At 45.0% G+C, this 27288-nt stretch overlaps 1 protein-coding gene and 1 long non-coding RNA gene across 5 annotated transcripts in view; both read right to left on the reverse strand.

The window, feature by feature from the left end:
- Positions 1-12143: 12143 nt before the first annotated feature.
- Positions 12144-13169, reverse strand: LOC140687598 (uncharacterized). The gene is made up of 3 exons (XR_012061997.1): positions 12984-13169; positions 12738-12796; positions 12144-12493 (listed from the first exon to the last, which is right to left on the reverse strand). It is a non-coding gene; the product is annotated as an uncharacterized lncRNA (long non-coding RNA).
- A 1030-nt stretch (positions 13170-14199) lies between these two features.
- BRPF3 (bromodomain and PHD finger containing 3) overlaps positions 14200-27288 on the reverse strand; it is a 33510-nt gene continuing 20421 nt past the window's right edge. For 2 of the 4 annotated variants that reach the window (XM_072945127.1, XM_031688461.2), the window contains 4 exons: positions 24734-24831; positions 21799-21896; positions 17950-18104; positions 14200-16588 (listed from right to left, as the gene is read on the reverse strand). In XM_072945127.1, the coding sequence (XP_072801228.1) occupies positions 16405-16588; positions 17950-18104; positions 21799-21896; positions 24734-24831 (535 nt within the window). In that variant the 3' untranslated portion in view covers positions 14200-16404. Of the gene's footprint in view, positions 16589-17949; positions 18105-21798; positions 21897-24732; positions 24832-25792; positions 25913-27288 lie in introns of those variants that run through there. The other 2 variants (XR_012062177.1, XR_012062178.1) reach the window with 2 other exon arrangements.

The raw sequence follows: 27288 nt of genomic DNA on the forward strand, positions 1-27288 counted from the left end.
TGCCTTTGATCCAATATGTGGAAATGGTTGAAATAAAGTTAAAAATGAAACGTGTAAGGCAAAGACTATTTGTAAAGTAACAGCTATAAAATTTGGTCTAAGATATATTGGTAAGGGCCTGCCCAGACTATCATCGTCTTCTCTATTCATCCAAACCCAAAGTCAGCCATCTGTCAAGTCCTGTGCTGACTCCTCAGCCCTCCCTCCTCACAATTCCTATGGTACACATCGGTCCTTGGCATAGGCTACCTTGTACAGTTGGTGTTTTTAGTCAGTACGTGTCTCTCCCACTAGGATCCTTGACATCAGTGACTGGGTTTTAAACCTCTTTTATTCCACACAGCATGCAGCTCAACCCTGCACCCAGTCAGTCACCAAGTCCCATTGATTTCGCTTCCGAGATTTCCTCAACTCTATCCTTTCCTCTCTATCCTTTCACTAAGCCTCATCTCTCACATGGATTCCTGCCACGTTGTAGCAATCAATGTTCTACCAGGGTGCTTCTGGCTGCGAGTAACAGAAAACTCAATTTGGAGTGATTTAAATAATGAGGAAAGTCTGTTCTTTTTGTTTGGGAGAAAAGCTCTTTCCAGAAAGCTCTTCAGAAGACTGTCCCTTGGGGTCCACTGGCCAGCACTGGGTCACATATCCATGGATGCTTGGAAAGCCATTGTCTGACAGTTTCCATCTCTATAGTGGAAGCAGGCTCTGCCAGCAGGAAGGAGAGAAAGGTGAAGGGGCAGTTTCTATTAGGCAACCACTAGTATCAGCCCCAAACTTCTGCCTTGGGTCTCCCCACCCCTCTAATCCATTCCCAACACTGCCATTATTTTTTCATTCATTCAGTTAATTAATGATTCATTCACCATACTAGTCAGGTTTGGCTGGTTTATGTTCTAGCAACAAACAGCATGGGGGAAGGGAGAACACAGAGATCACACCGCCTTTTACCTGCTTCCACCTGAAGGTGACCTATATTAAATCTGCTAGCATTTCATTGGCCAAAGCAAGACACATAGCCACACCTAACTTCGAAAAGGCATAGGAGTGAGATCATCCTTCATGCTGGGTGAGCAGCAATAACAATTGCCAAATTTCAACAAATATTTATTGAGCATTAACTGTATGCTAAGAGAAGTGCTACAGATGTATGGGTTAAAAAAAAAACTGTTCTGAAAGGATTTTCAGTCTAGAAGGAATTGTCTACCCTTCCTTTACGTGCTCAGGCTAACATTTAGAGATTTCAGTTGTACCACCTCTTATATTTTTATTGCATTAAAAAAATAGTTTGGCTGTCTGCCTGCATAGGCTGTAAAACCTTAAAGATGTCTCATTCCTCCTTGTAAACCTCATAGCTAGAATTGTGTCTAGTACTTGTAGAAACTTAATAAATGTTTGTTGAATGATGTATGAGATAAGATGGGCTCAGCTACAGAACAGGAAGCCCAGATGACAGTGGCTTAAACAAACAGGGTTTGCATTTTAACATAGTGAGAAGTCTGATAGCAGCTGCTGGGGTTGGTTTCTCTGTTCAATGTCATCCGGGACCCAGGCTCTGTCCAGCCTTATACTGACATGTTTGGCTTCTTGGCTTTTCCTCCCTGTGATTATGTCTGTGATCATAAGATGTCTGCCACTGCTTCACATAATATATTTATTTTTAAGGCAGAAAAAAGAAAAACAAAAAACCAGAAGGGGCAGCAGCAGGGAGCTCTCCTCTGGTGACTGCCCCTTATAGCAGGGAACAAAAGCTTCCCTAGAAGCCACCTGATAGCTTATCTCTCACGGTCAAAACATAGATCACACAGCTACCCCCCCGCTTCCAGCAAGGCTAGAAGAGAGGATATCCAGATTTCCAGTCTCTGTGGTTGGAAATGGCTAAGAAGGGGCTGGGAACGGTTTGGGCAGCCAACCCAAAGTTTCACCACAAATGAAGAATATATGTTCAATAAATATTTATTGGTGGAAGTTCAGCGTTTTATGATCTGGTTCTTTACTGATTTTTAATAACATATAAAGAACTCTCATGACTACTGCATCTAACCAATGTTGGGTGCATCTTCTGCTCGTGCTGGGCACTATGGAATTTTCCCGTTCCATCTTTGCAACTCTGTGAAGCGGTATTATCAATCTGTTTTACATATGAAGAAACTGCATTCCAGAGTACTTAAGCTGCTTGTCCAACATGTTCACTTACTACTTAGTAAATGATGACACAGGGGTTTGAACTCCAGTATCTGAGTCCAGAGCCCATGGTCCTACCCTAGAACTTGAGGTCTAGAGGGGAACAGAGAGCTCATCAGACACAAGCCCTTTATTTTCATGGTGCTGAGGCGCAGAATGGGAGATAAACTGTTCAAGGTCACACTCAAGTCAGAGCCAGGCCCAAGACCCAGGAGTCCTGACTCCCACGCCATGGTTCCTTCTATTAGATTGGGCTGCCACTATTTAGAAACCTCACATTAGTTCACTGATCTTTAAAAAGACAAAAATGCTAAACTTGGGATCCTGTGGACAATTTAGTTTTAAAAAAATGCATCTGACTTAAGAATAAGTTGTATCCTTTTTTGGAGTCAAAACTTAGTGATTAGTTGGTTCAAACTCTTTAACCCATCTCAGTGGAAAGTCTAGTCTGTACAGAATTTTTCAGTTCTCAAGTGATAAGAAGAAGGAAAGAATGTAATGGTCAGAGCCTCAGCTGGGACTTACCGAGATTACTTCAGATTCCAAGCTCATGACCCAGAAATGCCTTATTTGTGGTGTTCAAACACATCCTGTATAACACAGCCTTGAGAAGCTTCTTGATAGAGTAAAACATGTGTATAGTTTGAATTCCACTTCTACCACCGACTAGCTGTGGGACCCCATGGCCTAGGCCCATTGGGAGAACTGAGCGGAGCTGATGTACAGAAAGCACCTGGCACCAAGTGGGACTCTCGAGGCATCAGTTTCCCTTCCCCTGCCCTCTAGCACTTCCCCTTCGGACTTGGGGCTGAAATACCACCAGCACCCAATTTAGCAAGCAGTGCCTACCTTGTCACACCACATCCTGTTTCAGAGGGTCAGAGTGCTTTTTGTTGACAGGACTCAAATCTTTCCGGGGAAAAAGTTTGCTTAAATTGAAAAGTCATTTCGGTATGGCATTTAAGAACCGAGAGCATCAAGGTTATAAGCAGAGGCTCTTGAATCACACAGAGGCTCTGTCACTGCCTAACTACGTGTGTAGTTGTGTAACCTCCTGTGTCTCAGTTTCCTTCTCTGTACAATGGGGGTAAAACAGCACCTGCCTCAGGGGGCTGCTGTGGGGATCAGATGAGGGAATGTGTGTCCCACTGTAAGCCCATCATACAGGTTGGCTGGAGACTCGCTAGATCCTTTAATCTGAGATAGGCTGGGACCTGGGACCCTTTACTGCAGTGCTTGCACCTGAATGTCTCCTCCAGCAATAGCATACAAAGAAACTATAAGGGAACTAAAACTACATGCATGAGCAGTCAGGGAAATTATGAACAATAATATAAAAAAAAGGCCACGAGCCAACTGCCACTTCTGAGATGCCAGGAGCAAAAGCAGGGTGATCCCTGCACATGATCCCTACACACAGCACCACCAAGGGAGGGGGCAGATCACCTAAGTCGCCCCTCTGGCCTGACCCACTGATCCACCCCTACCCTCACCCTGTTTAAGGAACCAGCCCACCCGGCGGCTCAGGGAGCCAGCAAGGGAACCTGTTACTTGTTTTTGCTCCCTTGTGCTATAGCAGGAGTCCCAGTAAAGCCTTGCCTGAATTCCTAGCCTGGCCTCTTATAAATTTCTATTGATTAAAGAGCCCAGGGACCCAAAATGGTGATAAATCTCTTTCACAGAGTTTTTCATGAGTATTCAGTGTGGGTTAGACAAAACATTTTCTCTGCTTCTTTCAAGCACAATCAGGCAAATGACAGCACATTAACAGTGGAGTGGGGCCGCATAGCAGGCAGCAGCAGAGTACCCAGGACTGCAGGGCAAGACGCCTGGGTTCGAGCTCTGGTTCTGCCACCAGCACTCATGTGTCCTTCTGTTCTCTGGGCATCAATTCCCTGCTTGTAAATTCAGGGGTTGTGGGAGGTGACTGGTTAGGTCACTCCTGGCCTTAGATATCCGTGCTAATCACAGCCATCCAAATGTCTTCTCGGAAGCCTTAAGTAACCAAGAATGGTAGGAAATAATAGTTTAGTAAAGGTTTAGAATTCTGTAATTTGGGCTCGAGAATGAAGAACTCTTTCAAGATCTCCTCCCAGAACAAGAAGAGCCAATTAGAAAGGAATAGCAGCATTCTCCTTGGGCAAACTTAAGGAGTCTCTGGCTTGTCTTCCTCATCCTCTCATCCTGCCCCTCCACCTTCTCTATCCCTACTTGGACACAACGTGATTTCCATCCTCCACTTTTCCCCCAGATACTACCATAAACTAGCTCTCAGATCCTTCCCCACACGCTGAAAGAAATTCATTCAACAAACATGAACATTCACTGAATATGCCTGGGCAGTGCACCAGGCACCCTTCTGATGCTAGGACAGAGCAGGGGACCAAGGCACAGTACCTGCCCTCATGGGGCTGATGGTCTATGGGGGCAGACAGAAGCAAGAAAAGTAAACAAGTGAAATAAAAGGTAGAGCAGGTGCAGTTGATGGAGAGCTGGATTTAACTGGGCTGTAGTTTTGCCGAGTATTATCTAGCAGACTCAAGGTATGGGAGTGGAGGGTGTAGACAAGAGAGGAGCTGTAATAACTAACCATGGAATTGAGGCAGGGAAAGGAGGGGAGGAGGGATTTGAAGGGGACAGTGAAAGGTGGTGAAGTCAGTGGGCTATGGGGCCCATGGGAGAAAAGGCTTGAAGAGAGGAGCTAGAAAGAGGTTTGAACGTGGGATCTTTTTGAGAGTCCAGGGCTTGAGTGTGGAGCTGAGAAGAGAGCCCACACTGGGGGAGGTCCCTGGGGAAAAGGAGGCTGAAGAACAGGGAGGCCAGAGCGTCAGTGGATCAGGCAAGTGGATGGTGAAAGCACCAGGATGTTGGGATGAGTTGGGGAGAGCACAGTGAGCTGGGAATGAAACTGAGCAGGACTCTTTAGGACCCTCTCAGGTGTAGGAGCCCCCCTCCCAGGTCCCCCATCTCTTGAATTAAAATCTTTGCTTCAAGCCTCCCCTCAGTCTCAGAAGGCCGGCTCAAGAGTTAACGATTAGGAAATGTGAACACACAGAAACAAAGAATAGCTGTTGGGTTGGGAAACTGGTAACAATTTAGACTATAAATCAGCCACACAGCAGAGTCACTGAACTCCCAGCTCCCTGAAAGATAGAGATAACAAGGTCTGGCACACATTCCTAAGTTGTTTTTATAGAAACCAGACCCCTACCCCCCTCCTTCCCTGCCATGAAAACTGCTGATGAAAACACCTGAGGCTGGTTGGGACCAGGAGGTTGAAGACATTGACTCCTGAAACAACATAACCCTGTTACTTCATCACCAACCAATCAGAAGAATATCCTCGAGCTGATCAGGCACCCTGCAATCCACACCCCTAATGTTGCCTTTAAAAATCTTTTCCTGAAAACCGTCAGGGAGTTTGGATCTTTTGAGCATTCGCTGCCCGTTCTCCTTGCACAGTGCCTGCAACAAACACTGTCCTTTCCTTCACTACAACCTGGTGTCAGTTGATTAGCTTTGCTGTCTGTCAGTTGAGTGGACCCAAATTCAGGTTCAGTAACAGGAGCTAAAATCCTCAGAGAATTAGTAAAATAGTGACAGTGGTGGAGTCATACATAATAGGTGTGACTGAATGTTACTTTTGGGGAAAAACTCTTGTTTTTAAGAACTACAGAGAGGGACAGAGCTGTTTATGGAGTGAAAAGCAGGCCTGAGCATCAAAAGATTGAAAAATACTTGGGAATATCTTGTTTTATTGAGGATCAAAGCTGTCAGCTTAAGGTATATAGCCCTACTTGTGCAACCCTAAGCAGCCCTAAACTAGTGAGAAGGTGTTTAGGTTTTTAACAGATGAAGGACCTTCCTGTCATCCCTGAAATACCAAGGAAAGAGCCACCATTTCGGCAGAGGCTTTAGATAATATTATAATGATAATTTATTAGCATCATATATTAAACATCACTGATTAAGAAGCAAAGGTGTAGATGAGTTAAGAAAGTGGGCTTTGCCAAGCTCTGCTTCTTACCACTCATTTAACGTCACCTGTAGCACAGGGATAATAAGGGCACCTACCCTTTTGGTTTCTGAGAAGTAAACGTGCTAGTATGTCCAGAGGTTGCCTGGAACGTGTGAGGACTTGACAAATGTTGGCTAGATATTCTAATCTTTCTAATCGTTGTTGGCAAATAAACAAGAAAATAAAATCAGGCTTTGAAGGCCCCGGCCATTAGTATTTCTGTGTATGAAAAAACAGCCAGAGAGTAAGGCTGAGATAAGAGTCCTACCTCCGCTAATCACGTGACCTTGTACAAGTTACTCAAACTCTCTGAGGCTCAGTTTCAGGGTGAAAGAGACATGATAATGTGGTAATACCTCCAACCCACCTGGACTATTGGGAGACTGAGGATAATGAGTTTAAAGTGCTTAGCTGAAAAATGGTTGCTGTAGCTGTTTCACCAGCCAGGGCTTCCTACTCCCCAGATTAGCTTCCAAACTTCCTGGAGGACACGTGCAGGTCATCTTTTCCTTTCACATATGATGCTCCAGGCACCCAGCCCATGGGAACCCTGTGCCTTCAGGATACCAGGTCAAAGCAGTGTGTGTTGGGGACTAGGGTTGAGGGGGGAGTCCTGAGTCAAATGCAACACAATGCTTCCTTCACGCTTCCTCCCAAAGAAAGAATCCTGCAGACCAGCTGCTGGGCTCTCTGCTGAACCCCACATCCCATCATCCTAGGCTGCACTTCTTTACTCAGCAATTAAAAACAATTCTCAAACCTAAATGTGCATCTGAATTGCTGCAAATCAGATTCCTGGGCCCACCCTAAGACCTCACTTTGCCCACTGAGGCCTCTAAGATGGAGCTCCAGTCACATCTCCAGCGCCCAGTCCCACAACCTTTACACTCATGTCTCTCCCCAAATTACTCACTGATTCTCAAGCACACTCAAACCTTTCCACGTTCAGCCTCCAGTCTTCTGATTTCAAGGGTCTTCCTATCAAGAGAGATTACCCCACTTGCCTTTTAAATGATGCCTATCTTGATAGATACAACTCAACTATCTCCTCCCTCAGGAAGCCCCTCCAATTTGGGCTTCCTTCGCCTTCCTCTGGGTGCTGTCAGACCCTTGCATCTACCATAGTTATTAGCATGGCATCTTGAATTAGAAGTCCTTGATAACAAGGAAAACTATGACCCACAAGTGCATGAACATCGGCCCCACTCTGTCCCAAGCACCAAAGAAGTGTCACTGTCCTTCTTTTATAAAGAAATGAGGCCCAGGCACATGGAGGTTTGCCTGGGCAGCCCAGCTAATAGGTGCTGGGCTGGGAACTGTCCTATGTCTTCTTGGTTGTTTTGTGTATCTGTTGCCCTGCCTGCTCTGAGACTATCCACTCTGTGAGGGCTGCCATCAGCTTTCTTTTCCTCTCCTTCAGGGCCAGGCAAAGTCTGGCTCCTTGGGGAATACTATTTCTTGAGATGGGGACAGCTGTAGGAAGGAGGAGCTGGGCTAGGACCACCCGTGAGGAATTTGTGTGAAGGTGGGGGGAGTAAAGGGGAAACAGGTTGGTTCAGAGAAAAGGGGGGAAGATGAGCATAAGCACCTCAGAGAAAAGGTGCTGTGGTGAAACCTGACAGGGCAGATACAGTTTCCATCCTGGAGAAGTGGAGGAATTAAGGGAATTTGCCAGAAACAGATATGTGCCAGGCCAGAGGGGAGCAAAATTTGTCTTCCATTAACAGATACACACTACTATATATAAAATAGATAAACAAGGACCTACTGTATAGCATGAAGATCTATATTCAGTTTCTTGGAATAAATTATAATACAAAGGAATCTGAAAATAAATTATATGTATGTATACGTACAACTGAATCACTTTGTTGTACACCTGAAACTGATGTAATTCAACTACACTTCAATAAAAAATTAAAATAAAAAAAGAACTGTCTTGCATTTTCATCCAAACGTCTCAGAAGATTCCAGGTAAGAAACCTAGATATAGACTCACCCACATACAGATGCACTTTACCACTGATATACAAAGCTATTCATTGCAGAATTGACTGTAAAACACTAGAGCCAATTTAATGTCTATCAGTAAGGAATTGCTTAAATCAGTCAGATTTTCATATGATAGAACATTCTCCAGCTCAAGAAAGAAAGAGGAAGTCCTTACTGCTCTGATATGGAACAATCACCAAAGTATATTTTAAGTAAAAAATGCAACGTGCATAATTAGAGAAATAAAATGTAAACAACGAGTTACAATCTCACATGATCAGTCTGGAAAATCTTAAAAACTTATAATGCAAGCGTCGGCAAGGAGTGAAGCAAAGGGAACTCTCAAACAGCTGGAAAGCGTGTGAATTAAAACCACCACTCTGGGAAGCAGTTTGCCTTGAAGTTGACAATGTGTGTTCTAGGCCCCCGCAAGTGCCCCCAGGGAAATCTTTACCCTAACCAACCCCCCAAACATATACACCAGGAAAAACAATCAAGAACATTCACACCAGTGCTGTTCCTAGAAGCGAAAAATTGGAAGCAACCCAAATGTCCTTAAATAGCATAATGAAAAATTAATTGTGGTATCTTCATACAGTGGAATTCCATACCAGAGTGCAAGTGACTGTATCAGGACCAATGAATCTCAGGACTGTAATCTAATCATGGGTGGGATGCAAGCAAGTTGTAGATTTCATGCAGTACACTTCCTTCTCTTCAAAATCCAGAAAGTGTGAGACACTACACAATATTTATTGTATGGTGATATAAATATAAGGCAGAGGTGGGAAAAAAGCATAATAGAAAAAAAAAGCATGATAAGCATAACATTCAGGACAGTATTTAGGGGAAGAAAAAGTGGGGCTGGAAAGGGCCACTTAGAGGATTTTAAAAGCCCTGCTTCTTTGTCAGGTACCAGGTAGCTTATTGTATTGTGGGTTTTTTTTTTAATTTATACATATTGTATAACTACTATTTTTGTCTACTCACTATTTAACAAAAACAATTTTTAAAAATGAGGCCTAGACCAATATGAACAGTATGATACCACTTGTATAAAAGAGGGAACACATACACACAGGTGCACACATATGCTGATACTAAACTACCTCTGGGAAGTTACACATGTAACTGATAAAACTGATTGCTTCTGGGAAGAGAATTAGAAGGCTGGGGACAAGGAGGGAGATTTTCTTGAATTTTTAAAATTTTGAATCACGTAAATCAACTGAAGTTAAAAATAATAAATAATAATAAAATTTGAAGAGAGAGAGACTGAGAGAGGGAGTCAGAAAGGGGAGGGAGAAGGGAAGGGAGAGTGTAAGGGAGGGAGGAGGAATGTCTGGGTTCTGGCAGCCAAAACCTTCCAAGCCAAGAATCACAAGTGGAGCCAGAAGCCCTGTGGGATGGCCCAGGGAGGTCTATGTCCTCCTCCCTCAGCCCAGGCCGACCCGACCACGCTCTTACGCCTAAGGACAGAATTGGCTTCACATGGCTGCCCACATCAATTGGGCTCAGCAATCTTGTTTCTAGAGCTTTGTTTCCAAACAAGGCTCCCTCCCTGGGTCTCTTCACCTGACCCTACGGTCTTATCTCAGACCTTCACCCACCTGTGATCTGAGTAATTCTTTTGAAGTCACTCCAGTAAGCCTTCATCCTTGATGGCTCTGAAGTGTGTGTCTGTGTCACCAAGGTCAGCCAACAGGAAATAGGCCATTTTCATCCCCTCTTTAATCCTCCCCTCAAGGACCCAGTGTCCTTTGCTCTACTGCCTCATCAAAACCTGCCCACACATTCTTTATCTCCACACGACACCAATAACTCAAAGGAAACGGGGATCATGGGCAAGTCTCCAAGGATCATGGCCTTGCAGGCATCAGCCAGCGGGCAAGAAAAGTTTTGGACACAATGTGCAAGGGATGCCTTATGCCCTGCTTGTGCACGGGTTTCCTGAAGACTGAAGTGTCCCCAGCATGGGTCTGCATTAGTGAGGAGGCCTCTGAGGCTGGGCTCCGTCCCCCAGAGCACAACCACCAGGGGTGAGGAGGAGGGGGCCGAGGAGGGGGCCCAGGAGGGCTGTCTTACTCTGAATTGAGAAGTACCTTATTCTCCAAACAGCCAAAGCAGGAATCTGGCTGGGCACCATAGTACAGCTCTCCTATCTCATCCAGCCCCTAAATGGGGGTGGGGGTTCCCCAGCTGGGCTAGGCGGACACCGACTGGGAAGGAACATGAGGAACTTTCTGCGGCACTGGAAATGCTCTGTATTTTGATCTGGGTGGTGGTTTCATGGATGGATACATATGTAAAAATTCATGGAGATTAAACTTACAGTCTGTGGACCTTAATTATTATATGTAAAGGTATACTGAAAACAACAAAAATATTATTGGTCTGAAGTTCCATTGCTCCAGCCCCCTGACCTGACTACTCAGCTGCTGGTTTTGCCTTCAGAAGAGTGTGTCCATCACTCTTGGAGTGACTTTTTATGCCAGGTGCTGGTGGCTGTCCCAGAGGGCAGAGAGTGGGAACTTCTCAAGCTGGAGAAGAAAATATATGAAGTTTGGGGGCCTCCTCACTCAAAGGTGTTTGAACATGTGGTGGAATTTGGTCCAGGAATTATTTGAGGGAATTATACCCTAGCAAAGTTCTTGGGATAGAGATATTTAGCTCCCATTCAATTTCAACTGCAAGAGACTACAAAACAAAGGGAAAAAATAGAACAACAATAACAGGCAATGGTTGGCTTAGGCCGGTTCATGATACTCGGCAAGTGAGGAAAAGTTAAACTGGGGCGGAGGAGCTGTTGGGCCTTGTGTTCCAGTCATGCCGAGAGCTTCCGCAGTGATGGCAGACAGCTCCCTGCTGATCCCTCACCTCCCTAGTACAAGAAACTAAACACACACTCTACCAAGAAAACACATGAGACTGTCAGGAATTACATTAAAATGGTGGAAATAGTTATTTCTGGGTAATCAGAAGTCTTACTTTCTCCTTTGCACTTTAAAAAAAATTTTCAAATTAGATAGCAAAGAGTAAGTTTATAGTCTCTCGTGACCAGCTCAGATAAAAACCTTCGGGGGGTCCTTCTGGACTGTGAAGCTGGCAGGAGAGGCCCTCCCCTGGGCCTATGTGCATCCTACACTCTTGCCCATCAGGAACCATCAATGTTGCATCCCTCAAACTGCCTCTAGGTCCCCAAAAGGGTCCAGTACAAAGCAGAAAGGAGGAAGAAGGAACTCAGACACTGCTTCAGAAGCAAGGGGAGTTAGACTGAAACCCACTACTTCCCACCAGCCTAACAGGTGCCAAGCAGAGGACCCACAATGTTCTTTGAAATAACAACACAACCCTTATGAAATTGGGAATAATAAGCTTTTTCTACTTCATGTAGCCTGGGAGTCCTGGCCCTCTTAAGAATATTAAAATTGTAGAGAATACTAATCTCTCTATACAATATAAACAATATAGTATGCAATATATAAAAATAACATATTAATACATTTTAAATATACAAAAAAACCTATATATACACACACATACATACATATATTTTTTCTTTCCACGCTTGAAGGAAAAGGATAAGCAGAAGGGCACCCTCAAGTGCTTAGGTCGAGTTAGAGGTCCCCCCCCAGCTCTGGCCCAGCAGACACACACCCCTCTGGCCCCTCTTCCCCACCACATGGTGAGGCAGAAACATCTTCTCCATCTTTTGGAGAAACCATTTCCCTCTCCCAAAGACCTCCTTCCCTCGGCAAAGGCCAGACTGGCTGCAGCTGGCAGGACCAGATGTCCCCACACTCTGCCCTACATATACCGTGGGAGGGCTTGCAGAGCCAGGAAGACAAGACCCCTGAACTGTATTTCCCTTCAGTACCTGTCCTAGAGCCTGGCAGTCTTCTCTCAAAGGCAAAGCTCACAGATAAGCCAGGCCAGGAGAGCCTGTCTGAAAGGCAAATTCACACTCAAGTGTTAATGGCAACTACTACATTAATGGAAGTGGCCAAGCTGACCAGGGTTTTGGCAAATGCTTTTAATGATATTTTTAAACGTGTTTGGAAAGTTGAGATTTTCTATTCCTGGTCAGAGTGTCCCTATATGCTCCAGTATCATAATATTTTAGACCTGAGTCCATGATTTTTAATCACAACATTGATAAAATTCATTAAGGAAGCTTCTACTCACCTCAAGGGCTCTGAATATGTGGGTGTGAGAAGAGCAGAGTGCTGAGTTCTGGGTTCTGGTCCTGCCCTGCCTCTTCCTGCTCTGTGATGCTGAGCACACCTGACTTGCCTCTCTCTGTGAAATGAGTTGGGGGTGATGGGGTTGCTGGATGATCCTTAGGGCTTGACACTCTCTGCATGAGGCCCCCCCTGGGGGCAAGACCCCTCTGAAGGTGCTGTTTCCATCCTCTGTCTCCCAACCCCAGCTTCTAAATGTAAGGGGCCTTCCTCAGCCCCGTCCTTCCCCCTTTCTCTTTGGCCATTCTCCTAACTGTCCTGCTGGGCTCCAGTGGCCCCACATTTCCATCATCTCTTCCTACCTTCCACTCGAACTTCAGGCCCAGTCCCATCTGCTTGCTGGGGGTTTTCCTCAGATGTCCTGTAAGCGACACAAACTCATCAAACATTAAACTCTTCCTCTTCACCCACGAACCCAGTGCTGGTCCCTCCAGCCACACAATGACCCTGCCTTAACACTCCTTTTTGACTCTGATGTCTAATTAGTTGCCAAGTTCCAATCAAGGCTCTTCCCTATGCAAAGGCCTTCAATGGATGTTGTCACCTACCATGTACTAATGCCTTGCCCTGGCTTCAGTGTCCTCTATTAAGGCAGTCTCAGAGAGGTCCAGTACCATGCTTGAGGACACACAGCAATTGAGTGACAGGGGTCTTAATCCCAACACACTGCCTTGCCACCTAAATGAAACAGGATGGTGGTTAGCCCAGAGTCGGAATACGCACCATACCTCCCTGAGGCCTCTTTTTGCTTAAACTGCTTCATCTACTTCTCTTTTTATCCTCACCTGCTAAAATCCTACCCATCCGGTCATTTTCCCTTTATTTCCAAAATGTTTTATATGGTGAGCTTGTAATTTCCTTCTAAATTGTTTTTATAATTCAAAACATAAGTTCATGTATAGGGATTTTTAACCCCATTTTCTAAGGCTTGAACTAATTGCTTCATTCTTCTGGAAGCCTTTTCAGAGTTGTCTGTGATAAATCAGGTTGTTAGCGTCCTGACACTAGGGATGTGCAGTTTTGCACCCCCAACACGTAACACAAGGACTATCAGTACATTAGACATACTCTATCAATGCTATACCAGATTGAGAACCTTCACACTTTAGTGACTTCATTGACAAGAATTTCAAAGATCCTGTGGAGGAGGTGATCAGGAGACTCCTGTGTCCTCCAGCCATACCACTGAGACACTTAACTCCCAGTCAAGCACAGAAGCATGGTAACATGGCCTGTTTTCTTGCCTGAAAAATGAAGAGCAGGCAGGCTCAACTCAACCTTCCAGCTCTGAAAGAAGCTCAGCTCATGCTGTGCGTCTCCCTGTGTCCCGGCTCCTTTATAGAATGGGGACGGCAATAACAGCAAAGGAGGCGGAAGCAGCCTAGAGTCTCCAACTCTGTGAGCCTGGTGAACAGTTGCCCAAGATGTCCAAAGGGCCACTTTTCCCACTGAATGAGGGGCAGAGGCTCCTAAAGGAACAAGACCACAGGGAAGCCAAAAAGTGGGAAGTAGGCTGGACTGTCCACAGCTCCCAGAAGGCGAAGCTGTTGGGGAGGAAAACGTCAGAACCCACCTTCACACCCCTCTCAGGGGTCCAAGATACAGACGGGCAGGCAGACAGACAGAGCCCTCTCCAGCTGGAGTCTGCAACTGCTAGACAACCCCATTCTTAATGGCCCCTGGCTTCCTGGGACAAGGGGAAAGCTGCAGACATTAGGAACAGAAGGGCAGGCCCCACTGATGACTTCAAACACACACAGCAACTGCTGCCCATTAGAACATTTATTTCTCAGAGAGAAAATAAGTTTCAGACAGTCATATTATAGTAGGTAAAATTAACTTTTGTATTCTTTACAAGCATAGATTTTTCTCTGTTTATTACCTCTCTTATACCATCTGTTATAAACAATTCTAGAAAGCAAATAAAGTCACTTTCTACAATAAATAGAGCATCGTGTGCTTCACAGCAGATGCGACTGAGACACACAGGCCCCACGCCACAGCAGGATCTGAGCCGTTTCCTGTTCTAAAAGAGCAGTTTTAAAAATGAGACTCAGAGAGAGACTGAAAGATTCAAAGAGATTGAAAAAAACAGAGAAAGACTAAGAAAGAGAAAGGGTTTAGGGGAAGAAAGGAAGAAAGAGACACAGAAAGAGAGAGAGAGAGAGAAAGCCCCGAGATCTTACAACACAGGTTGAGACAAAGGTCACAGAGTCCACAGCCGACTACCTGGGGAGAGGGGGGACGCACTGGCTCCTTTAAATAAACCACACTGTGTGCATTTAAAATACTCAGCCACACAATGGAGGACTCCAGGAATGGAAGCTATAGGCCTGAATAATTTAGAACAGTATTTTACAATTATATACACCATGTCCTTCCCTAGCCATATGCTGTAATGTAGTTTTATTATTGTACAAAAGACAAAACCCCATCCTTTATGTTATAGAGAGAGTTTTGTTGATTCCCTTTTAAACTCTGGCTCGTGTCCCAAATGTATAAGAAGTCGTGGCGGTTGGTTGGTTGTATTTTTAAAAAGTCACGTGTGTAAAAATGGCAGTGATCTCCCCAGGGACTGCGTTTTGTCCAAAACTCCCCTATGAAAAATTTAAAACAATTAAAAAGAACGTCAGGTTAAAAATCAACATGGCGATCAGTGGCCTGCAACCTGGCCCTGCGACTTTGGTGTTTGAGAGGTGAAAAGAAACATCCAGAGAACAGACATCAAAGCCTCTGAAAGTTGTGTTGGTTTGTCAGTCAGCATTTCTCATTTCACAGTTTTTTTTTTTTCCCTTCTGTTTTTGAGAAGGTAAAGGTGGAGAGGGGGTTGAAGGAAAAGCGGGAAGGGGACAGAGGGTTTGAAATAAAAGCAATGCGTTCACTGGAGTTCGGAGCAGCAGAGGCTGGGCAGGGCAGAGCATAGGACAGAAGACGCTGGACTGGAGGCACCATGCCGTCCATGGTGGTGGAGACTGATGCTGGAGGCTGCAGTTGCAGAGGAGACTATAGGAGGGGTGAAAGAGTAGACCCAGCCGAAGGGCACAGCTCCACCCCAACAACCCTCAGAATCCAAGTGGACAGATGAACACTCATACAACCAGTCTGGTCTGCTGACCAGGAGCCTGCCAAGCCTGAGCCCACCTCCCGGCAAGACAAAAGCGGGCAGGAGGAGCCCTGTCTCAATTCATGGGGGCAAGTTCTCACAGCCTGGCCTCAGCTGTTTGTCTGAAGCAGATATGAAGGTAGGGGGTGGTGTGCTGGTGAAGGCGTCACCCAAGTGGTAGGCTGGCCTCTGTCCTGGGCCTTGAGGAGCCAGGTGGAGGCACCCACCTAGCATAGCAGCTGGCCTCAAAGGGAATGAGACATAAAAAGAAAAAGATCAGTTTGGTGATGGTTTTTGTCAGTTTGGCACAAGAGAAAGGAACATGGGAAAAAGAGAGACTGGGCAGAGATGCAGAGAAGATGGGACTGGGAAGAGGTATGAGGATGGGTGATGGAGGGAAAGAGAGGGTGAGCTCTGTGAGACTTCCCGCAGGACCCAAGTATATCCACAGCACCTCTGGGCTCAGTGTCAGAGCCTTGCTCACCTTGAGGTGTAGTTAGTTGGGAGTGGGGTGAGGGGGCCAGGCACACCCTTGAGAAAGAGCCCAGGATCTCTTGCTTCTGGGGCCAGGTCTATCTCCTAGGCCGAGCCCAAGCCTCACAGCTGTTTCTACTTCTAACTGGTTCTTCAGTGGACCAGCCCCTGAGGGAGCTCAGGTGGGAGTTTTTGGCACACAGCAGGCCCGCGAGGGGAACCATACAGTTGGTCAAAACTGGGGCCTTGCCCTTGGGGAGGACACAGCCCAGTCCCCAGCCTGCCATGGAAGAGGGGAGCTGCTGGCCACACATCTGGCTGGGGCAGGAAGAGGTTTCTCTGTGCCCTGCGGGATGGAGGCAGGGCAGGCAGATGCAGGCCAGGCCCCGCCCTTACAGGTAGCTGGAGGTGACAAAGGAGTGGGGCCCCCGCACTCGGCTCAGGTGGATCATCGCGCGGTCGTAGGCCACCTGCACTGACTTGCGGATGCTGGTCTTGCGGCCTTCCAGCATCTTGAGCTTGTCCACAGTATCTTCCACACCCAGGGGCAGGACTTTGTCCCTTGGAAGCCACTGCCTAAAATATAAGCACAGTAAGAGGCCTGGGCCATGGTGGGTCCCACAGGAGGGCTCCTCTAAACCCACTTGCCCAGTACCAGTAGTCAGTGAGAGGGGACAGGGCAGAAGAGGGAAGACTGGGACACCACAGGTAGGAGGCCACCAAGGGGACTTGTTTTGCAGCCAGGCCCTTTCCTGGGCTCCAGGACGCTCAGTCAGTTTAATGGGTTGTCAGGCCTTGGAGCAGAGGGAAGCCTCTGTGCCCCCTGGGAGACCAGCTGAGCCATCTGAAGGGCTCTGAGCCTCGCCCTGCCTTGGGGAGTCAGGGCATTATGGCTAGGAAGTGGAGCTGATGCCAGGAATCATGAACTGATCTCTGGTGGGGCCAGCACCTGGTGCTTTTAAAAAGGTCCCGGGATGAATCTAACATGTAGCTAAGAGCCCAGCCTTTGAAGCCAGATCTTAGTTTGTATCTCAGTTCTGGCTATGGGGTCTTGGTTTTCTGAGCCTCAGCTTTCTCATCTGCAAAATGGATTGGGATAGAATTAATGAAGATTTAAATGAGGATCAAACGAAATCATGTATGTAAAGCAATCTGCATAAGGACATACAGTAAACGCTCAATAAGTGGCGGCTATTATTATTATTTTTATTAGCTAGTCCTGCCTCCTCACTCTATAGAAGCAGAGGTGAAAGAAGCCTCCTGCTGGAGTTTGTAAACCACGAGCAAAAAAGCCACTTGTGGCGGACCCTGTGCTGTCCCAAACACCCTGCCCAGCACTGAGACATGCATTCCGGCAGCCACTGGGAGTGTTGGCAGATTACAGGCTCTCAACTGAGTCCCTCTCCAGAAATCTCCCTCCACAAAGGTCACCCCACTCCCTAGTGGCAGCCAGCATTCATGACTGGTTGACATGGGGGTACAAAGGCACAGCCCCAATTCCTGATATCTTTAATGAGCCACCCAGCTCCAGAGCTCCCCACGGGATCAGCTGAGGCCTCTGCAGCAAGTGTGCTGCAGGTCAGCTTCTTCCTCCGCCCCACGCTGCAGCCCTCACCCACCCCCCAGCTCTCCCCAGTAAGCCTCCTAATACAACTCTCCTACTCAAGAGTGTTTCCCAGGGAGTTGGATCTGCAACACCTCTCAGTCACTATTAACATTATTAAGCAGTGTTATTAGTAATACTAAGTTACTATTAACATGGCAAGTGCGGGCTAACTGCTGGCAAGTAACCCCTCACCTTCACCTGGGAAGAGGCAGGTGACTGAGTCCACTGCCCCTCTATGTACTTCTCCAGTACATCGGCATTAGAACATCCTTCCAGTTGTGCCCCTCAGCCTGCATCCTGGTGCACCCTCCCAGCAGCAGCACTCACTCACCAGGTGCGTTTGTTGTCAAAAAAGAGGACAAGGAAGAGCTTCTCTCCAGCCTCGGCCTGTTTCTGCTCTCCCAGCTTCAGCACATCCAGTGGGGGGACAGGGATGGGGACACCATTGTGCAGGAGGCCCTCCCGGGGCATCTTGGGATCGATGATCTGGAAGCAGGAAAGGAGACAGCATTCAGCTGGGAGTGGATGGGGTGAACAGTGCCCCCTGTCCTAAGACTAATCCCTGAACCACCCCACGCTGAAGCTGTGCAGGGAGTTGGCCTTGTCCACAACCTAGTGATAGAGGGGCTGACCTCTTCCAATGACCCGCAGTGCCCCAAAACAAAAATCTTGACTCTGTTTCCCTAATCCTTAGGGGACTCTGTCCTAATCCTTAGACCCTTCCTAATCAATCCTTCTGATGAGAGAGCATGCTCCCTGAACTGTCAGGCCCTGGATCTGAGAGAGAAGTACTGGGAAGCCAGCGTGGGGGGCTGTTGCAAGTGAGTGGAATATCGCTGACACTCAGACCAGACAGACAAACGCTTTCCTTCCAATGTCCCTTAGGGGAGAGGAATGGAAGTCATTTTTCTCCCTGCCAGTTTCCCTTCAGAACCTTTGTAATTCACTTTAAACTCTCAGGAGCCTTCCTAGACACCATGGCTGTGAAGAAGGTTCTCTGTCAGCAGGAGGGCCCATCCCTTCTGTATAGGTTACCTAAATAGATCCCCTGGTTACCTACCACCTTCCTGTCTATTATAATCCTTTCTGGTGCATGGACCAGATACAATTTTAACACTTCCATGGTAAGATCAGAGAGAAGCCAGAAGAGTGAGCTTGGAGGGTTGCTGGAGAGGGGAGAATGATGTGGCTGGAAACAAGGACCACTATTAGAATCAATCCTCAACGCTGCATGTTCCACAAGGACAGGGGCTCAGCAAAATGCCTGGTGGCATCAACACAGTAATTCTCCAGCTCTACAGAGCACTGACAAAGTTACCAAAGCTCCCAATCATTCACACATCATCATCTTATTTCATCTTCTTGCTGATGTTGAGAAGTCTGCTGACAGGTATTAGCTGACAGGAAAATGCCAAGCACAAAAGGAGAATGTAGCTGGTGGGGACAAAAACCAGGTCCCTGGACAAGTCGTGGTCCTCTGCTGCCCAGTGCCTCCTACACAGCCCCTGCTTCCAGAGCAGCTGGCTAATAATCTCTGTGCACCAAGGCCAGGGAGACTTGGAAACTTACCGAGGAAGCAGCTTTCTCCAGAGATGGAGCAATCTTAATTCCTATACCCTGTCCCAGGGGGCCTCTTTTCATAATAATAAATTACTTTTGGGTGTCTGCCAGCTTCCTACATCCCTCTCAAGATAAGCAGCTAAAAGCAGGTGATCTGGTTAAGAGTTTATTCTTAGGAAGACTCACCCCTACCCTGCCCCCAGCTGTATGATTTGGTAAGAATTCTATTCCCAGCCTGTCTATCCCTCTTGGGACTGAAGCTAAGCTAATGAGAACCACCAGACAAGTCCTCCTGAGCTTCCTCGATTATAGAACAAGACAATGAGGCTAACGCTGATATGTTTTCTTCTAACCAAGCCAGCTGGTACCTGGCTTGGAATGTGGGGCAGACTGTGAAAAATGTCCCCCCAAGGGTAGAAGCAAGATGGGCAAGTCTGTCTCTGAAGGAGAGCTCTCCTCTCTTTTTTAAAGAAGACAGAGGCAAATGTGTCCCAAAATAATAATGATCCATTCATTCAAATGTTATGCAGATGTAAAACAACATGGAAATAAAGCTTGTGATAACATAACATACTACACAATAAATGTGTACATTTATTATTACAGCTATAATATATAAACAATAGACACAATAAAACAAAATGCTTATAATTGACATGTCAGAATGCTGAGGGCTTTGTGTTGATTTTCTCTATTTTTCCAAAACTTCTATAATGTAGATACATTACTTTTACAGAAAAGACTTTTCTTTTTTTTAAAGAACAAAAGCTTCAGAAAAAGAGATTAAAAACTGTATATTCACTATGGGTGCAAATACATATTTAAGTATACACAGGAAAACGAATGGGAGAGCATAAACCAAAATAAAAACGCAGGTTGTGTTCAGGTGGTGGTTGAATTTCTTTAATCATGGAAGAAAATGTATGATTAAGAAGATAATTAAAAAGGAAAAAGAAAGGGATTAGATTTAGACTGGCTTTTTTACACTATGAGATTAGAAAAACAAAATGAAACCGACACACCTTAACCACTTCTCCAACAACTAAGCTGCGGGGTCTCACGGACAGCAGGGCAGGGAGCCTATAAAGGCAGCTCCAGGCCCAAGCTCAATACAGGCTCACAGTGTGGATCTCCCACCTGCCATCACTAAGCAGTGGGTGAGGCAGGCAGTATGGGTTCCAACATTGCTCCAGCAAATTGTATAACCTCTGGAAATTGCAGTTTCCTCATCTGTCCAAAAAGGATCAGAGTTCTTATTCTCTTTACCTTAAGAGGCTGCTTAAGACAGATGAGCCACAGACACGAATGAGCTGGGAGAGGCTCAGAGCTCTGTGTGCATGCAAGAGGTTGGCGGGGTAGTTCTAAGCCCCGGCTGCAGACCATCTGGGAAGCTTTTTAAAAAATATTCCTGCCTTGGTCTGGCTTTAGAGAGTCTGATACGATAGTTCTGAGTGGGGTCTCAGAATTGTATTAAAAAAAAAAAATTCTCCCAGATGATTCTGACATGCCCCAAAGGTTAGAATCAGTATCTTCCAGGGCCAGATAAACATTACCTTCCCAATATAAAAAGAGCCCTAAGAAATAATAATCAAGGTGGTTAGAACAGAATTTTTAACTACTGCTACTATGGAAAAAAAATGGAAATTTTAGCTACTGTTGATGGGAGTATAAACTGGAACTAATTTTCTAAGGGGGAACTTGGCAATTTGTATCAGACTTTTGCATAGACTTTGCTCCAAGAAGGCATTCCTAAGACTTCTTCACTATAAAGAAATAATCATGGATGTGTACGAAGGTTAAGTTTCAGTGATGCTTACTGCCAGCTGTTTATCACAGTGGAAAATTTAAAACAATCTAACTGATCAACAAGGGAATGGTTAAAATAAGTTACATGCACACAACTGAAGACAATGTAGTCATTAAAGTGATACTAATGAAGACTGTTTAATGGCATAAGACAAACATGCTCATGGTGTGCTGTTAAGTGAAGGGGAGGTTAGAGTATGGTCTCATATTTATGCATTAAACAAAAAAAGGTTGAGTGGATATACATCAAGAGGTAATCTCTGAACAGACGGGACTGTGGGTGATTTTGAACTCAGTGGCTCAGAACACAGGCTTTGACATTACACATTTTGAGGCTTGGGCTCAAATTTCAATCTTGCCACTTATTAGCTAGATAACCATGGGTAGCAAATAGATCCTCAATTTATTCCCCTATAAAAAATAACCATACCTTCCTCAGTATTTTAAGAACTTAGCATGACAGATGTTTAGTAAAACATCTAAGCATTATCAGCAGCTTTTACAGTTCTCTACAATGAACACGTATTATTTTTATGCATAATAATTTTTTTATTTTTTTTTTAGCAAATAAATGAATGCTATTAAATCCCTAAGAGCCCTAACCTCTGTCTGTATACTTTAGCCTACTAAAAGTGCCCTAAGCTAGGAGCCTTTCTGGTTTGACCCACCCTGGCTGGGGTAAAACCTCCCTCTTTTTTGCAGCTGGAGGCAACCCGCCTCTGCTGGCTTGATCCATTCAGATAAGCCCCCAAGGCAAGGCAGGGGCCAGAACCGCCCGCGGGAGGGAGGAGGGTGGCCTCTGGGGCAGACTCACCAAGGCGGGGTAGGAGGGATAGCCTCGGCACTTGGCCCACACCAGCTCCAGGGGCTCCAGGTCTCCGCGGTCTTCAAAGGGCATCAGGAGGCTTCTGCCTGGGGGTGGGGGAGGGGAGGAGACAGCACCGGAAGGGGACTTGGAATGGTGCCCAGGAGGCCTGCCTGGGACCTCCATTTGACTAGGGCAGCCCAGGAATGAGTCAGCAACATCCCCTCCACCCTTCCTCTACCCTACCCTTTCCTTAGTTCTTAAGACTAGATCAGGGGTTGGCAAATTTGTTCCGTAAAAAGCCAAATAGTGAATATTTTAGGTTTTGTGAGCTACAGGGTCTCTGTCGCACCTACTCAACTCTGCTGTTGAAGTACGAAAGCAGCCGCAGAGACTTCATAAATGAGTAAGCATGGCTGTGTCCCCATAAAGCTCTATTTCTGGACACTGAAATTTGAATTTTGTGTAATTTTCATGCATTCATCAATTCTTCTTTTGATTTTCAATCATTTGAAAATGTAAAAACCACTCTCAGCTCATCCAGACTACAAAAACAAGCAATAGGTTACAATTTGCTGACCTCTGAACTAGAACCTTAGGACAACATTCTTTGGAAAAATGTTAACTGCTTCATCACCAGGACATCAGGAAGAAGACCATAACCCAGCCTGGCAAAGCCACAAACTATTCTTTGGGACTTCCTTACTGGTCGGCCTTATGATGGAGCCTTCATGGAAAAACATACCTGAAATGGACATCCCAGTTAAACTACTTGCTAAATGAGTTCCTTTCTGACAGGGCCACACCTGGCTATCCACGTCACCTGGCTGCACAGCACTCAGCAGAGCCAAGCAGGTCTGCAGGTCCTTTGTGCACCTGTTTTGTCAGAACCTTTCACTGGGTGTCCCGCCTGGGGCAGGCACCGCACCTCTTCAGCTTAACTGTATTCTGCACCCAGTGCACTAGAACACATGGATGGGAACTTCACAAATGAGCACACAGAGGAACTTCCCTCCCCCTCCCCATGTCTATAAACTGACAATGGGGAGATGACCACACTCAACTAAGGAAAAAGGCCCAAATTCCACAGAGTAGAAAATAAGGTCCTAAGGAAACATGACCACCCATATTTATAATTTTTCAAAAATGTACTACTAATTAATGAGGTCTTGTTTTCTATCTATTCAATCAGAGCAATAACAACAAAAAGATAAAATCCAATACTGAAGAGGCAGGCTGAGGGGAAACTGGTGTAATCATACACTGCTGAGGAAATTGCAGACCAGTCTAATTCTTCCAGAATATAATTTGGCAGTATGTCTCAAGAGCCATAAAAAAAAAAAAAGTATGAACCATCTGCTCCAGTAAATTCCTTCCCTGGGAATTTATTCTTAGAAAAATTAACTTTAAAAACGAATAAGAAGGTTTTGAACAAAAATGTATAATGTATAACATATATGTATAATGTTACAAGTTGGAAATAACTATCTCATATGGAACAGGTAAATTATAATGCACTGATTAGAAGATACACTGTTCCAATAATGACTGTGATACAAAGTTATGTCAAAATTTAAAAAGTTCTAACATTGAAAAAAGCAGAATACAAAAGAGCATGTATTTTGGATTAGCATTTTGTTAAAAACAAACAGAAGGCAACACAGAAATGAAGACAATCGTGTTAAGGTGATGGAACAGTGGGAGGTCAGTTTCCTTTTTAAATTTCCTTTGTCACCATATTAATAAGTATGTGGCTTTAAAAATAAAAATAAAATGTCACTACTAGAAGCACAAAGTATGTGTCAGTCGGCTCCCAGTTTTGCACTAGATGCTGTACAGATTAACCCAGACATGAGCCCTGCCTTCTGGGCACTGACAGACAGTAATGAAACATGCAGGCATGCATTCATCAAAACACATATGAAAAAGAAACTGATGCTATGGGGAAATAAAGCAGTTAGGAAAAGGAAAGTGGAGAAGAGAAGCCCCAAAGCCTGTATGTTAGATGGAAGCTTCAAGCATCCAGAATGCACATCTCCCACAGGAGGGCTGGACAGAGACGTGCTCAGAGAACAGCTGGCCGTGCACCCACATCACCTGAGCACCACCCAAGCCTTCTCCTTTGGCCCTGCCTTGTCCTTTATTCCCTTGGTCCAAGGAGACAAGACCCACGTATTTTATTGTTTGGACTAGCTGGAGTAGAAGGTCTCATGAGAGGGGTGGAAGCCTTGGATCACATGAAATTACAGGGTTATGTCTGAAAATTCAGTGATACAGGCTATTACTGATCACTCCAGTGAGGGCAGGCTGACACTACCAAAATTACAAATGCACACTTCCTTCAATACAGCAACTCTACTTCTACAGCCATACTCCCCAGGGATACAAGATGATCTATGTAGAAGGTTGCTCACTGCAACACTGACTATGACAAATAAGTGAAAATGATCTAAATGCCCATCTGCAGGGGGCCAGCTAAGTATATGACAGCACTCCTATGTAATGGGGCATTAGGCAGCAAATAAAAAGCACAGAATCTCCAAGGCATATTATTAACTGAAAAAAGGCATAGTTTAGAGGAACATGCACGTTAAGCTTCTCTGCTGGCTCTTTCAAATACACATACAAGTTTTTGGCTTGCGTATGTATGGATTACATCTGGAAAAAGACAAAAGAAACCTCTAATAGTGGCTGTTCTAGGGAGGGGAGCACTGGCTCCTTATTATGCACCTTTTTGTACCTTTCTGATTTTTGTCACCATGGCATGGGTTACCTATTCAAAATAAGATGAATTAAAAAAAAAAAAGTATGAATGACCCAGGAGGAAGAGCCATCTCCCTACCCAGTGCCCCAGGGTTTGGAGCTCAGGATCTGGCTGCAGCCAACAGAGCTAGTTCTTTGGAAGGCCTGGTTCCCCCAGATGCACCTGTACAGCGCTCCTCACCTGAGCCACTGTAGTCAGAGTCTCCATTCACACCTTCCAGGAAGGGCACTCGAGACAGGGCTGGCTTCCCACGGCTGCGTTTGGGAGGTGTCAGACCACTGCATACAGAGCAGGGAGGGAAAAGGGGAGCGAAATGAGCAATTTCAATGACTAATATACCCACTCCTGCTCTCCCACCTCTGCTATGAGTAGAGCTGCAAAAACCCTTCAGGGAGAATGGTTTCTCACTTTCCCCTAAAAACTCATATTAACCCAGGATATACTTCTGACCAAAATGTTCCCATGAGGCTTTAAGGAATCACTTCATCCATGTGTAAGGACTGAACTTGAAAAGAGATGTCTGCTCCCCTGCCTGGGAACCTTGGATTTCATCCAGAGGGAAGATCACCCCAGGCACCTGTCAATCCTTCCAGAGTCTAAGCAGCCTGGTCATCTCACATCTGCCCAGAATTCTTTACTCTGTGGTTTACATTGCTTTTTCTTTAGAAACTACTTTTGAAGCACAAAACTTTGTCTCTTTCCCAAGTTTTCTATAATGGACATGTCTTACTTCCTTAATTAGAAAAGACATATTTTTAAATTGGAAAAAAAATCCACTTCTCACTTCCACTTTATGTGTGTGAAGTTTTTCTTAGACAGAGACAGATTTTTTTTAACTAACAAGCAGACCAGTATTTTTTTTAATATGGCTACTGCAAGGAGGTAAAAAAATATATATTAGACAAAGACTAGAAGGTAATAGGCAAAAATGAGTATAGTAATACCAGAAAAATGGTATAACTGGAACCCACCCAGACATCAACATTTTTAAATTGCTCCCAATGCAATTCTAATCTACAATCACAGTTAGAAGCCTCTGGGCAAGAATGATGTACCTAGGATTTTTTCCCATCCGAACTTTAAAAAATATTACCGCTATATAATTTTTTCAACAACAAAAAAATGCTGAAAAGGTCAACAATCTTCAGAAGAGCAGAAATGCTTAAGAAACCCCTAGTGGGATAAAAAGAGGCTAGGGTGAGGACCGGTTGGAGAGTAAGGTACTCCTGTTTTACTCACTCATAATTGACTTTATCATGGTCTTAAACAGAAAACCTGGCACAACCAGAACCTGATGAATCATAATTTTTCAGTAACTAGTAGGTTGGGAGCTTTTTTCCTATTAGTCAATATTAGGACCTGTTGGGGAGAAAACAAATAACACCCAGTTCATGTTCAGGATTCAGTTCCCATCCACCCCACAAAAATCTGTCACTGGGCTTAGAGAATCTGAGACCTTACAAAAATATAAGGTACTGGTAGTTCTACTAGGAAAGTCTTTCCAAGTTCACATCACTGATCTGGAGAGACATCTTCAAATATAACAGAAGATTAAGCACAACAAAGTGGTTAAGAGAGAAACTCTAGAGCCAGACTACCTGGGTTTAGAACCTGGCTCTTCTACTCGTTCATCCTGTGATCCTGAGCAAGTTACTTAACCTCACTGAGGCTTATGTTCCCCATGTGTTGCTGTGAGGATTTAATAATCAAAATACAGAAAGTACTCACTACAGCACATATCAAGTACTCAATAAATGGCAGTTATATAGTAAATATTGTATGAAAGGAAATAAATGTTAATGTCTCACTTTAAATATTATCCATATATATCTGTATATAATAGTATATCAGATGATTCTACTCTGAAAAGGCTGAGCTCAATGAGATAGGATGCAACATCAAAACTAGGTCTATATGTTCCTGTTTCATAGAAGAAAGCACAACTGACTTGATCATGGCCTGCATTTCAGCCCTCTCTCCAAGTTACCCAGGCCTAAGCAGACAGCCCAATCTGTAATTATTTTGTTTACTGGTTTAACATTCATCTCTCCCTTCCAGAAGATAAGATCTGAGAATAGACACCTTATCAGGGCTGAGAACAGTGCCTGGATCATGGTATGTGCTCAATTAATAGTTGAACGAGGGACCCATAGAAGAGCCCCAACATGCTCAGAAAACCATTAGAAAAGATAAACTCAAGGACATCACAGGAATGAGATGAGATTAGTGATCAGAAATTCCTTCACATGTCTTTATCTCTGGGATTATGTGACTCCAGTCTAATTAATAAGTAAGATTTTTCTTTGTGTACTTACCACTGCAGTATAGAAAAGAAAAAGAAAAAGAAAAAGAAAAAGAAAAAAATCCTGCATTTGAAGTCCTGAGTCTCCTGTTTTAAACCCTAAAATTCTACTGAGAACTACTGAGTTAAAGAAGAAATGCCTTCCAAGGGCACTGTTCATATACTGAGCAGGGCCCCAGAGGAATCAGTGGCGTTGGCATTTTGACAGGAAGGCAAACAGGCTAACCAGAGGGCTTGCTTCTTGTGGTTCACAACTGGGAAGAGCACCTTTCATGAAGGGAAGGGCCAGACACACCTTCCACCTTTAGTCAAGGGCTAGGAGGGGACAGTTTGATAACCCTGCTCCTACCCTACTCCAATGAACTGGGTTTCTAGGTAACCTAATTTTGAAGGGAGTCAGGAATGCCAACCTGAGAGTTTATTATAGATAAAC

This window comes from Vicugna pacos, chromosome 20, assembly GCF_048564905.1.
Source record: "Vicugna pacos chromosome 20, VicPac4, whole genome shotgun sequence".
NCBI lineage: Eukaryota > Metazoa > Chordata > Mammalia > Artiodactyla > Camelidae > Vicugna > Vicugna pacos.